We start from the raw sequence: 15,210 nt of genomic DNA, 5'->3' as shown, positions 1-15,210 counted from the left end.
GATATTACGACCCAAACTATATCTCCGAATGCAGGGGTGCCTTCAGTATTTACGTAAATGGCTACTGGAAGAGAAGCATTACCACTCGGTTACGCTTCTCCAATTACGCTCTTGGCCGTCAAACCCAAGACAGCGCAGGGAACGACGGCTTATGCAAGGTTATCACAAATCATGGGTTTGTATTAATAAATATCAAACACACGTATACATAAACAAAAATACAGAAAGATCCCATCGGGATAATAAGAACTTAACGACACTCAGGCGGAGAGAACGAAAAACACATCAGCAACGCATGACGGCCGAAAGCAAACCGGAATGTTTACATCCAGGCAGGCGGGTATTCCTGCCTATCTGGCGGTAGTTACTGCCTAACTACCTTGCTCATGAGTTTAATGGCCGTTTCCAGCCTACGCCTGAAAGTAATTCCTAATGTAAAGGACCGGCAGTTTGTATATCATGTCGGAACAAATTTAGTTTATATCTTTGCGTCCTTAGGTGCGATTGGCATTCAAAACAGAATAAAATAATGCTTGGCTAACCAGCTAGGACTGTCTCTGTTATCACCTGTTTCCACCAAGTGGCGTTGGAATATTTACATTCTTGTCAGAATTCTTCATGACCACCCACTAAGATGTGGGGGGCTGGGTGGGTTTCCAGTAGTCAAGTATCCAAAAAATTAATCTTATCATAAAAATTTTCATTATTTGGAATGAATCTTGTCTACTGTTAAAGTTAGCTGGATACCATATTAAATAAGGATGGTGGGTTAGTGCAGCCAGAGAAACAATGTTCAACCACATGAACTAAAAGCTTTTAAATGGGGAGAAAAAAAAAAAAAGCTTTTTAACATTCCTGCCTGTTGTGTGATCCTTGCTGGCAAGTACTGTCACCAGACATTGGAGCCACAATAGGGTGTAAGGCCCTCGTAGCAAGACTTGTCAGAGGATCCTTACAGGGAAAAAAAGGTCTCTATCTCGTAGAGTACGAGTGACTCCTGTGCCTGAGTCGAAAGCCCATAACCAACAGTCCAAAACTAAAAACAACTACTACATTCATATATAAAGAAGAACTCCTATACACCAATGTGTACCTTCATGCTCCCAAAATTCAAATTTCATAACAACTAAAGATAAAGATAGAAAGCGAGGTCATCATCATATTTGGTTCAGGAGTGTGTGTCCCTGCCGCAATGATAGGACTAGGGGCTTTACACATACTAAATTTGAACATTTCACAAATAATGAGGCAAAAACAGTTACATCTCCCTTGAGCTGCATGACAACCTTCTCTAACTAAAGGTTTTTAAAGGAAATAAAAGGATTTTGACAAAGGAAAAATCTATTTCTGGGGAGAGACCTGTGTCACCCGGTGAAATAACCTTTCAGCACTTATTTCTAGGTAAAGCTATTGCTAAATATACCAGAGAAAAGCTAAAAAGCTAAGCCGGAGTTACTACCCCTCAAAAGCTCCATGATATGGAGTCGTGTATGAGAAAGGGTGAGATTGTCACAATCACAGGCCATGAGGATTATTTCCAAAAATGGTAAAAGCTCAGGAATCAACTCTGTGTGCACTGACTTAAGCATTCTTGGGCATAGGTGTGTTTGGCCTTCTAACACCACATATAAATTCTAACTCCTCTTCTTAAAAATTCATGTGTGTCCAGGTAAACCCTTAAGAGTTCTAACTGGGCATAAGACACCCATTTCTTCATTGCCTACCAAAGCAGTTAAACTAAGCACTGTCACAAATCTGGGAAGGGATTTCACTTCTATACCTTTTCCCTAAGCAATGAAGGACAAGAGAGATGTCATTAAAACAAAGCTCAAATACAAGAAAGGGCTTGAACTTCATTATACAGAGTTCTTACTAGACAAAGACAGCCACTCCTTCATTGCCTACCAAAACAGTTAAATTAGGAACTGTCACAAATCTGGGAAGGGCTTTTACCTCTATATCTTTTCTCTAAGCAATGAAAGAATGGAGAGAGTTTACCACTAAAACAAAGCCCACATACATGAATAGGCTTGAAGCTAACTAATACACTTTGCCGCAGCAAGAGCTAAAAGAAAGGTGCCTTCACAGTTCTTAAGTGATGGCTATCAAAAGGCTCAAACTGAGGTTATGTTAAGTCTGAAGGACTACGTCTAAATTTCATTGTAAACCATGACAGGAAGACTGAACTCTCCAGCACAAAAGATTGAAAACCTCTTCAAACTTCAAATCGTGAGCAATATTCCAGTCAGCATGATGCAGAACTGGATGCAACGTAGAGTGGTATCCTTTGATCGCTGTGACAGAAAACTGCTTTGAGTACCTGAGGTACTGGTACAACTTACATCAGGATATCTAGTGGAACGGGTGCTGGATATCACTCTGGACAAACACCAAGATCAATAAACTAACCACTGTTATTGATACACAAGTCTGACAGTGGAGGGACTTCTATACTTAAGGACTGCTTCCTTGATCATTCTAGAAAAGCCCTTAGCTCGGAACAAACAACTGACAATCTCCATGCGGTCAAAAGAAGCATGTGGCAGTTTGAAGGATTTTCCTCAAAAAAGACAGTCTGAAAAGATCTTTCCCGAACAGAAGAAGATGAGGAACATCTACCGCCAGGAAAGAAAGTTAGGGGAACCATCCCCTTTGGGCCATGAATGAGCTATCAAAATCATCCTTGTGTTCTGCAAAGCTCACAACTTTTTTGAGTATTTCCTCAAAAAAGCAAAAAGAGGATAAGCACAAAGGTCTACAGTATATTCGACCATTCTTGAAGTAAAGCATCAACTGCCCATGCCTGAGGATCCTGGTATGAAGGGCAGTAAACTGGGAGTGTAGTTTTAGGCAGTTGAAAACAGATCGGTGTTTGGGTCTCCCCAAAGGTTCCACAACTTCTGGAAAACCTGACCGAAGACCTTAAACTTTTCTGCTGAGTTGGTCTTCAATAACAATGTTTATCTCTAAGACAAAACAAGGTAACAGAATGATGTTGCTGGACTTTGCCCAAAGGATAAGGAAATTTCTTTGCTAGCCTGAACAAATCTCTTGATCTGTCTCCTTGCCATCTTATATAAGAATCAAGAGGTTGAACTGTTGGAAAAGACTGTGACTGTATTGTCACTGACTAGATGTTCTGCTTGCGTAACATCATTCCAAATGCCAAAAGGTGTAGGTTGTTTACCTTACAACTCCCTGATATCAAATTTTTCTCAGAATGGCCCCCAATCTGCCTCTGAAACATCTGAGGACAGTGTAAAGGTTCTTGAAGTCTAAAGGCCAACCCATTATAGTTCTCAAAAGAGGCAGAAAATTGTCTATCCATCTCTCTCTTGGAAAACCTCCCAACAAGAAGAATCAAGAGGTTGAATTGTTGGAAAAGACTGCAATTTAATTGTCTCTGGCTAGATGTTCTGCTTGTGTAAGACTATTACAAATTGCCAAAAGCTGTAGGTTGTTTACCTTCCAACTCCCTGACATCAAATGTTTCTCAGAATGGCCCCCAATCCGACTCTGAAACATCTGAGGACAGAGTAAAGGTTCTTGAAGTCTAAAGGCCAACCCATTACAGTTCTCAAAAGTGACAGAAAATTGTCTATCCATCTCTCTCTCGGAAAACCCCGAACAAGAAGAATCACAAGGTTGAATTGTTGGTAAAGACTGCAATCGTATTGTCTCTGACTAGATGTTCTGCTTGCATAAGACCATTCCAAACTGCCAAAAAGGTGTAGGTTGTTTACTTTCCAACTCCCTGACATCAAATGTCTCTCAGAATGGCCCCCAATCTGCCTCTGAAACATCTGAGGACAGTGTAAAGGTTCTTGAAGTCTACAGGCCAACCCATTACAGTTCTCAAAAGTGGCAGAAAATTGTCTATCCATCTCTCTCTTGGAAAACCTCCCATCAAGAAGAATCAAGAGGCTGAATTGTTGGAAAAGACTGCAATCGTATTGTCTCTGACTAGATGTTCTGCTTGCGTAAGACCATTCCAAACTGCCAAAGGCTGTAGGTTGTTTACCTTCCAACTCCCTGACATCAAATGTTTCTCAGAATGGCCCCAAATCTGCATCTGAGACATCTGAGGACAGTGTAAAGGTTCTTGAAGTCTACAGGCCAACCCATTACAGTTCTCAAAAGTGGCAGAAAACTGTCTATCCATCTCTCTCCTGGAAATTCCCTAACAAGAGAAAGCTGATTTTCATCCCCAGATAAGCAACTGATTGGATCAGCAAAGCACAATCAACACTGGAAAAAATGCCCAGTCCTAGGGACAGACATAAAATATAATTTTTCACTCTCAAGGTCATCAGATACAAATTGCTGAAAACAAACCAGTCGTCCAAATATGAAAGAACTACTCTGATACCAAGCAGATGACTAAATCCTGCTAAAAACTCCAACACACTCGCGAATACTTTACATCAACTGAAGGTGTACCGGGATGTGGAAGTGTGGGTCCTACATGTCAACAGAAATCATCCTTTGCCCTTCCAAAAGGCCACCCGGACCAAGTGAATGACTCATCGAAAAGAGAGCAACATGAATAAATTTGTGGAGACTGGAAACGCCCAAAACTGGCCTCCAGCTCCCTCCAAGAGGTCTTGGGAACTAGAAAAACAATGGTAAAACCTTGGTGACTGGAATAAAAGTGTCTCAATGGCCTTGTTGCATAACAACTGTGTAATCTACCCCTCCCAACTCAGAACTTGTGTCTGTGAAGAGTGTGGATAGAAGGATATCAGAAGTTGATAAAGGTCAAAATACAATAAAAGGTACAAAGTATCCTTCTCTGATAACCATCACTACCAAACGTTCTTTTTGAAGCTTTGCCAGATAGGTTACTTCCGAAACTTTGTACACGGCCTTCTGAGGAACCACACAGTTATGGTTACAAGTACAGTATCATTTTTTCACTTAGAATGTGAGCCAGATCACTACTGAAGCAGAACTCGAGAATGCTTTGAGAAAATCTAAATGGAACCTACATGCAAAAAAGGTTGTAGAGGCAAGACCCTAGAGGGAAGGCTTCAAAGGCAGTGCCATGGATTTTTCTAATCTCCTGATTCAAGACATCTTGGATGGCCTTAAACACTTAGGGGTTATGGAGACAATGGTGGGACGCTGTCAAAAACAGCTACTGATAGCTGAGCAAAGCTAAAGCTACTCTATATGATATGTACACAACTGGTTCCTTTAGTTTACAACTGAGCTGTAAAAGGAATAAGACATTCCTCCCATCAGCCTTGGAAGTAGGTCCATCAAGAAACTACCTCTTTAGGACTAATAATTATAACTACTGTATTATCATAATTACTGCTTATACCTTGACCTACGAGTTTATTCGTTCCGTGACTGAGCTCGTAGCTCAATTTGCTTGTAGATCAAATTGAATTTCCTTATTAAAATGAATGGAAATGCTATTATTCTGTTTCAGGCCCCAAAAAACTCAGCATTTTTTTTTTTACGAGTTCTTAAATTTGAAAAATGTATTTTATAAATAACAAACAATGTATAAAAAAATAATACATAAAAGAGAATATAAAGAAATACACTGGTTTTATTAATTTGGACCTTAACATTAAGATTTACATTAGCCTGGGGACACAAACCTTGGATTTTTAAGCACTGGCCTGGGAACAAACCTAAACTGGTTTTCTCACCTTGTTATAGTGAATCCTCACTCGGAGGGGGAATTTACATTACTGGAGGAAGGGAGATTGCCTTACAAATTACATATGCATAAAAATCTCTATCTGAGAGAGAGAGAGAGAGAGAGAGAGAGAGAGAGAGAGAGAGAGAGAGAGAGAGAGAGAGAGAGAGAGAGAGAGAGAGAGAGGGGGTGTTTACATAGGCAAAACAGTCAGGACAGTTTTTTTATACAGTACATATTACGATGATAATATATCAATATTTAAGGATTTTACTTTAGCACTTTATTGATATTTTGCAGTGTTTATAATAATATTAATACTTGAAAATTGGTAAATCATTTCTTTTATCATAATGTGTTTAGAACCCAGCCTAATGCCGCCTGACCCAACGGCATAACTTCCAACTCTTTAAAGAATATTTTTGAAGAGCGCCACTCGTAGCTCAGATCTCGGTGCGCACCTTAGAGCAAAAAATCTGACCATATACCAGCTTGTATCTCGGAAAACTTGTACGTTGTTTCACTCGTATGACGAGGTATTGATGTACACATACCTACAATTATATTCTTGCAGTAATTGAGCTGTCATGCTAAGAATGAAATACTGAATTCAAAGGTACTTCTGCCTAATAGTTATGACAAAGTACCCTAATTATTAGAGGAGTCTTTGATTCCTAAGTCCAAGCACTTGAAAACTGCATGTTGAACAGAGAAAGGTGAAAAACTGATATTGTATCAAAGTCCTAACCCAGCTCTAAGCAGCTTAAAAAACTGGAAATAGATGCAGTAGCATTCCAAGAACCAGCATTAAAGGATACTCCAAGATTGCCTTTGTTGTTTAGATTAAGCCAGCAACACGCCAGCACATCACCTACGTTGGTTGGTTCCTAAGAGCTCACTCTACAAACATAGTTGCCAGTACACTACACTGTTTATGTTAGGTCCAGAGCTATTTAACACTAAAGTTTCCTGGCTTTCTCTTTCGACTTTTCATCCAATTCCAAAAGGCTCTACTTCCATGATAAAGCACCATACCATAATCAGTGTTGACTTCTACCTTGTTTTAACAGGAACCAAGGTAGAAGTAAACTAAAGAGTGCTGGTCAACGGATTCACCTTCGGCAAAAGGAAGTGAAAGCAAAACAGTGCGTGCTATGCACCACTTAAATACTAAAGAAGAATCAGGCAAATCATGGTTACAACCCCTAAAGAATAAAGGAAGAACTGGGACGAAAGAAAACGGCAATCTATGGACGACAACAGTGAGGCAAAAATGCCAGAGGTGACATTCATCGGAACACCAACAATGATGTCACAGAAAGCCAATAGTAAATACTGGACGGCTAGGTGGGGAAGGTAGAGGGCCTTGCATGATGTCACCACGTAACCATGATGACAGCTGGAGCCATCTGCCGAGAAGCAAGAGCCATTCTGTCACCAGGCTAAATCAGTACATGAACGAGCAGTGGAAGAGGAAGCGCCGCTACTACAAATTGGAACAATAATAACAAAGTGACAAAAACGAGGTAACAGAGGAGAAAACTGAGTAAGGGGGGGGAGGGTTATCAAAGAATAATGCAGGGTGAGTAAATGATGACAAAAGAATTGACGCACGGGTCATAAACTACTGCAGTAAATGTAATGTCTGTATCCCTAACTAACTCTACCAGTTCAAATACACCATCACTTTCTCCAAGACAGATGATATGTGAGTCAGCGAACACAAGCACTAAACTGCCAAATAATTCCTTCGGAGAGCGAGCTGAATTCAAACCAGATGATGTTTTGTTGGGGGGTTTGGTGGCAATCTGTTTTTTGTAGATGACATAATGCAAAAACAGAAAACAAGCACAATACCAGGCAAAAATCAGCCAGATATCATCAAAATTGTTACTAGCGGCAATTCACACCACCTGCACACGGACACCCCATGAAGAATCCTGACAAGAATATAAACATTCCAATGCCACCTGGTGGGAAACAGGTGATTACAGAGACAGTCCTAGCAGGTTAGCCAAGTGTTATTTTGTTTGATTTTGAATGCCACTCACACCTAATGGCACGAAGATTTAAGCTAAATTTAACAGTAGGTAAGATTCATTCCAAATAATAATTGACCTACAATATCTACCACTTTACCTTTGGCTGAAATCGTGCTCCATGGGGTGCGGAAGGGGCCTGAATAATATCTGGTTGTGTTTTTAGTACACCTATTGTGATTGTTACATCATCCTCATCACTGCTGTCTTCTTCTCCCTTTTCTCCATCTTCTTTATCACCATCTTTGAAATAAAAATAAAATCATTAGTATTTTTTTAGCAAACACGACATTCATAGTTCACATCAACTTCTCCATTTATATCACATGCAATTCTCATATCTCTTTCTGGAGGAAACTGAAAATAAATGAGGTGCAATTTATTAGGATTTGTGCAGCAAATATGATAACTCAATACTCTTTTCCAACAAAAGGACATCCATTAATTCAATTGGACATCTCCAAATATATCAATTAATTCAATTGGACATCTCCAAATATATCCATTAATTCAAATGGGCATCTCCAGATGTATCCATTAATTCAACTGGACATCTCCAGATGCATCCATTAATTCAACTGGACATCTCCAGATGATAGTCATAGAAACCAAATATATTACATAGGTATCAATCAAGAGTCAAGAAAACCCTGAGGAATGTTAAAGAGCTACAGAGCAAATATTGGCAGTGACTTCTAACTTGTCATTGCCCCACTAGGGCACCCAACGGAAAAGGTTATTTAGAGTATTGAAAGTTAGATATAGTAAACCTCTTTAAAGATGAACATCAAGAGGTTTTTGTAAATGAACAGTGAAACTGATTTGCAGTTCTAGAAATCATATTTGAGCAGGAACAGAAATCAATATGGACTGGTTTAATGTCAAGAATGTATTTCAATCAACTGGAAAATGAGTGCAGTACTGGGATATTGGGTAACAGTACAGAAATCTTAGATGATGGATGAGACCCAAGTACAATGAAGAATAGACAAAAGCAAAAGGTACATGGTACACAGACCATTTCTGGATGATGATGAAAACTGTAAAATGGAATGTACTAAATATTCAAGGTTAGAAGAATCTAAACAAAGATACGTACAATATGTGTAGCAGTGATGGTTATGTACATTCAAAAGTCAACTTTAAGCTAATATGTGGTCCAAAGTCAGGGCTTTTAATATCAGGAATGGCTTTGTGCTTTTGTTTTTGTCCCTTATGTTAACATCCCTAGCTTATTTAACCCCTTCGCCACCGGGACGTACACATGTACGTCTTTTACGGTACAGTAATAAAAGACCGCGACGTACGCCTATACGTCTTTCATCCCTCCTCGAAAAGCAAAGCTGTTTTCTTCAGCTTGGATGGGTTTCAGGTGTAGTATTGTGTACGAGAGAGGTGCAGAAGCTCCACCCACTATTCATTCTAGCCAATGAGTGTCCGATGGTCGTTGTGACGTCATACTCATATGGGATATTATAATGGGTATCGTCCAGCAGCACATGCCATTGCGCCTCAAGCTGTTATGTATGAAACATTGTCACGATCTTGTGAGTAAACCATTTGGATTTGAATGCTAAACTTTTTTCCCTTTTGATTGCAGTTATTTTACAGGTTTTTTTTTATTTTTCAGTATCACGATGTCGGATGATAGTATTTCAGATTCTGGGTCTGAATACCTGCCAGATCTTTCAGATGATTATAGTGATAGTTGCTTAGAGGATGACAGCGACACCGAGTATTTAGAAGACGTTGAACCCATTGTCGATGAAAGTTGGCGTTTCATAACAGATCCATTTTGTGACGTGCGCCCAGACCCATCCACCGATTTCACGGAGGGTGACAATGGGATCTCTGTTAGCACACCAGACTTCACCTGCCCACGAGATGCATTTTGTTTCTTTTTTTGTGATGATGTTATTGACAGACTGTGTGAATGGATGAATGCTTGGGCAAAGGAGTATTTTCGGTCAACAGGGACTTCAAGACGAGGAAGGATACCACTTACCACTACCCTGCATGCCCCGGGGAGCCTGGACTATGCTCGAAGGAACACTTTATAGCTTGGCACTCTCATGCACATAAAAAATGAGGTTCCGAAGCCCCAAGGGCTGGGTCTTCGAGGCAGTAATAATCAACCCTTCCAACCCAAGCACAGCAGAGGATATATTTTTGGTGTTACATACGTACTATGTTTTTTGAAAACTTTCATTTTTTTTATACTAACATGTAATTTTTATTATCATCATTTTTTCTACTACAAGTTGTAGTAGTAATGGTATTACTGTTGAATTTTTTTATTATTATTATCATTATTATGATTATTATTATTATTATATTATTATTATTACCAATGCCATGAACATTCATTGATGTATATGCTGTTTCCGTGTGAACCTAGACTAACTGTTTCCGAAAGAAAACTAGTATATACTGCTATTACTACTAGTACTATTTTACTAATACTTTACTACTTTTTCTGCTACTTTATTTCTACTATTTTACTACTATTTCTACCACTTTATAGCTGTTTCTATTTCTGCAATTACTTTTTCCACTAAATATTCCACTTTTTTCAATATATATATATATATATATATATATATATATATATATATATATATATATATATATATATATATATATATATATATATATATATATATATATATATATATATATATATATAGCCAAGGTGGTAAAAAATATTCATTGATATATACACAATGTTTTCACATAAGAATATAAACGAAAAATATGAATAACAGAAAGTTTAGTGGGAGCAAATGATGACTGATATACTCGCAGTCGACGGGGGTCTCATGCGGTAAGCAAGCGTTATTGGCAGTGCAACAGGCCGGTGGCGAGGAGGTTAATTAAATTTATTGTCTGCCTCTTTATTTTCACAACACAGTGATCAGTTCCATACAAAAGTCTTTGCTAAGGTACTTTTCTTTTTATATTTATTTTCATGCTTCTGTATTATATCATACTACACTACTGCTGTTATGCTCTTCCTTTTTTTATTTCTCTAATTTTATATACATATACTGTATATGTGTGTCTGTGTATATGTACAGTTGCGAACAAGTCCACCTGTTATGCCTTGGTGAGAGACTTAAAAATTATATGGTAACTGTTTACTAAGAGGGGGGCTCTTTCTCTGTTAGCACAGGTTCCACCAACCAGCTCTAGAGTTGTTTTAGTGGGAAGAGTCTTTAGGTATGGTTGCAGTAAGACACACACACACACACACACACACACACATGCACACACACACACACATTTTCTGAACAGGTTACATTGCTGTAACTAAAATTAGTGTCTCACTTTTAACACACGTACACACACACACACACAAACACAGAGAGAGAGAGAGAGAGAGAGAGAGAGAGAGAGAGAGAGAGAGAGAGAGAGAGAGAGAGAGAGAGAATTCTGAACAGGTTATGTCACTGTAACTGAGATTACTGTCTTACTTTTAACACAGACACATATATGCGCACACACACAGAAAGAGAGAAAACTAGACGTTGCTGATGAATTAAAAATAAACACAACTAGGGACAGAGAAAATTCCACAACAAGCAATACAAAGTGAAGGACTCCAAAACATGTAAACTTTTAACCATTCCCATATGGTAAGTTAATTCATTTGCCAATGATAATTATTTCTAATCAGAGGTTTCATGGTTGGGCTTGTATTCCCTGTTGAATATACTGTAGAGGTTATTCCATACATGCCGTTCATTATGCTATATGTTTTTATATTAACATCTTTATTGTAGGAAATGAATTGCAATCATGCTTATTAAGTGACAAATAATTTAAACACGTGACAGTGATATCGCAATTAATCAATACAGTAACCAGACAACCTGATAACTTATGTGACAGGCTTATAATATCCTGTTATTGTGAAGGTCATGATAATGCTAATAACAAAATAACTTTGAAACTATGGTAAAACTAATGTATTATATAATATGATCGGTATATAAGAATCGATACCAGGACAATGATAACGCCATTATCAAAGGTTAAATTAAATGGAAGCCTAAAACACAAAAATTCACTGTTAAAATTAAGTCATGTTAATTTAAGCGACAGTAAAGGAACCTGTTCACATTTCTTTTTTTCTTGCTGTTGACTCCACCCTACATCTGAAAACTCCCATACACTAAAACAGCTCAAGAGCTGAATGGTGGAATTCACGTTGAGAGGAACAGCACCGCCTTTAGTAAACAGTAGTTCAAACAGACAATTAACAATTAACAGACAATTTGTCATTATGAAGGCATATAGAATTTTAAACGTTATCAATGACAGTAATGACCTGAGATGTTGCAATGCCAGATAACAGCCAATCAATCAATCAGTCCCATTAGTCGTGAGATATAATATATCACTCTTCAGTGATAAGGATATAACAGCTAGAGCCACCCCCATTACATACTTACAAGTTTCAGTCAGCCAATCATGGCGAGACTGAGGTGTTGTATAAACCCTGATATGTTACTTCTGCTAGTATTCATTATCGTCTCCAAATGAACAGACAACAACATACAGTGCTCCCCCACTTTTATGCGGGGATAGGTTCCAAAACCTACTGCGGAAATGCAAAATCTGCAAAAATGCAAAAATCCCCTCTAAAAATGCTTATAACTGGCTTATTACTGCCAAATACCTTGTAACCCTTAAACTAAAACACTTATAACTGCCTCTTTTAACATTTCACTGCTAAATTTGATAGTTTAAACAAAAATGTGCCTTAAATTATCATACTAAAAAAACTTAATATTTCAAACAAAAATACACCATAGACCATCATTCCAAAACACCCAAAGTAACCTTACATTACAGTGCTCTCCAACTACAGGCAGTCCGCGGTTATCGGTGGGGTTCCGCTTCTGAGGGTGTGATGATAACCGAAAACCGCCGCCAACTGAAAATCGGCGATTTTGGTGCCTTTTTTGGCGATTTTCGGGGGTTATCAGCGCCTCTGTTAGGTATGTATCGGTGCCGATAAGCGGAAATCGGCGATTTTCGGTGATGAAAATTGCCAATTTTCGTCGCTAGACATGCCCCATAAAACCGGATCGCTGTTAACCAAGCCCGCCGTTAACCGGGGACTGCCTGTACTGTTACTCTTAAGTAGGCTATATACCCTAAAATGCTTATACAGTGACCCCTTGCTACTTCGCCATTCGATTATCGTGAATTCACGACTTCGCGGAGTTTTTAATATATATTAATGGAAAATATAGCGCGGATTTTCTGGAGAAAAATTGCGATATATGAACACCCAAAATTTCTCATTAAATCCATTAAAATATTAATAATAAATAGTACTTCCTAGTCTAAGAACAACAAAACAAGTGTAAAATAGCAAAAGAAAACAGATATTTGCACTTGTAACTCCTATGACAAAAAAAAAAAAAAAAAAAACATCTGGAAAGTGATGCCTATAAATGGAAAGTGATGCCTATACAGTACAGTACCGCGTGTTCCACTATTGGGAAAACACAAAGCGTACCATTTCGGTGACTAAGTGTGTTGTAACACAGGCTGTCATTGGTGCATGGGAGGGAGACGACAAATCACAGCCTCCCGATTTCTAATCGGGCCTGTGATTGGTGCTTAGACTGATGCTCAGAACCTGCAGCATCTCCCCTTGTCTCTCTCTTGCAGCCACTTCGCTTCAAGCTTTCTCGCCGAACGGTTTTCTTTACACTGTGCTGTGTGATTTTTTTTGTGGTTTTTGTTGAACTTTGCTCCAATTTTCACCCCCTGCAATGGCTCCCAAGCGTGCTGCTTCTTCCAAGGCTGGTACTGAGCCTAAACGCCATCGAAGAATGACGACGATCGCTGACAAGGTGAAACTTCTCGATATGTTGAAGGAAGGGAGAAAGTTTGCGGCTGTAGCCCGCCATTTTGGCGTGAACGAATCCACCATTCGCTACATCTACAAGGACGAGGCGAAGATTAGAAAGACAGCTGCCATCACCTTTAACAAGTCGGCGAAGAGAGTGGTTACGGCTCGTAATAAAACTATCGTCCGTATGGAAGCTGCTTTGGCCGTGTGGGTAGCCGACTGCCGAAAGAAGAACACAGCCTTGGATACGAACATTATCCAAACAAAGGCTAGGAGCCTGTACGAGACCTTTGCCACTAAGGAACCAGAGGACAACAGTGGCGAGCGTAAAGAAGCAGAAGAAGATGAGGAAGACATAGATGATCTGCAACCAGAGACGTCCAGTCATTCACCACGTAAGAAACTGCAATTTTCTGCTAGCCAAGGGCGGTTTGCAAAGTTTCAGAAACGCTACGGCCTAAAAAGCGCTTCCTTGCATGGCAAGGCTGCTTCGGCTGACACGGTCGCTGCTGAAACATATGTCAATGAAACCTTCAAGAAGATTATCACTGAAGGTGAATATCAGTCCAACAAGTTTTTAATATGGACGAGATGGGCTTGTTTTGGAAAAGAATGCCCTCACGAACTTTCCTGTTCAAAGAGGAAGCAAAGCCTCTGGCTTTAAAGCATACAAGGATCGTGTGACCCTCGTGATGTGTGGCAATGCTGCGGGATTTTTATTAAAGCCAGGACTTATTTACAAGTCTAAAAACCCAAGGGCTTTAAAAAACAATAACAAGAATCTGCTGCCCGTACATTGGATGCACAATCCAAAGGCCTAGATAACAAAGATGCTGACCTTCGACTGGTTCCACCAGTGTTTTATCCCACAAGTGATAGTGTATCTAGCAGAAAAGGGCATGCCATTCAAAGTCCTTCTCATTATGGATAATGCTGGTGGCCATGCTACTGATCTGTCGATTCGGGGTTCAGGTTGAGTTCCTACCGCCCAACACGACGCCACTCCATGGGCATTCCTCGTGTATAGGTCCTTGAACGCCCTAATAACTCCCTGGTCCATTGGCTGAATATCTAACAGAGCTCTCAGAATCGGCGATTCAGAAGTGTAAAGAAGAACTTGTTGCCATGTTGGTAGTGTTGTGACCGATAACGCAGTTAATGTAAACAAAATGAGGAAACTGTTAGAACAGGGAAATGAACTGAACCTGGTGACCTATGGCTGTACTGCACACATCCTAAATCTTCTGGCTCATGATCTGGAAATTGGCAATATTAAAGAGCATGTGGTGTATACAGTAAAGTACTTCAGAAAATCACTATGCGTCTGCAAGATACCGCCAGGAAGGTGGGCAACATCTTGTTATGCCTCAGGACACAAGATGGAATACCATGTGTAACTGTCTGAAGATATACATAAAGAACTGGCCAGTTCTCATGTCAATTTGTGAAGTTGATAGGGAACAGATTGATGTCAGAGTTAGAGAGAAGGTATCTAACTTAACACTGGTCAGCAGAGGACTTACTTGCACGACTAGAGCCAATAGCTGTGGTTTTAGACAAAGTGATAAATGTATAATTGCTGAAGCAGTGAACATTTGGAAAGAATTAATCACAACTTTATGCAAGACAGAGATGCAGTAACTGATGTG

The 15,210-nt window shown here is 39.3% G+C and overlaps 1 protein-coding gene across 1 annotated transcript in view; it reads right to left on the bottom strand.

Annotated features, from left to right (window-relative positions):
- The window catches only part of LOC136834443 (pre-mRNA 3'-end-processing factor FIP1-like), a 267,929-nt gene that overhangs the window by 188,726 nt on the left and 63,993 nt on the right, over positions 1 to 15,210 (bottom strand). Inside the window, exon 3 of the mRNA XM_067097042.1 lies at positions 7,793 to 7,935. Coding sequence (XP_066953143.1) covers positions 7,793 to 7,935 — 143 coding nt within the window. The remainder of the gene's footprint in view (positions 1 to 7,792; positions 7,936 to 15,210) is intronic.

The sequence above is a fragment of the Macrobrachium rosenbergii genome, chromosome 53 (assembly GCF_040412425.1).
Source record: "Macrobrachium rosenbergii isolate ZJJX-2024 chromosome 53, ASM4041242v1, whole genome shotgun sequence".
Classification (NCBI taxonomy): Eukaryota; Metazoa; Arthropoda; class Malacostraca; order Decapoda; family Palaemonidae; genus Macrobrachium; species Macrobrachium rosenbergii.
This window is presented reverse-complemented; position numbering and strand designations above follow the sequence as displayed.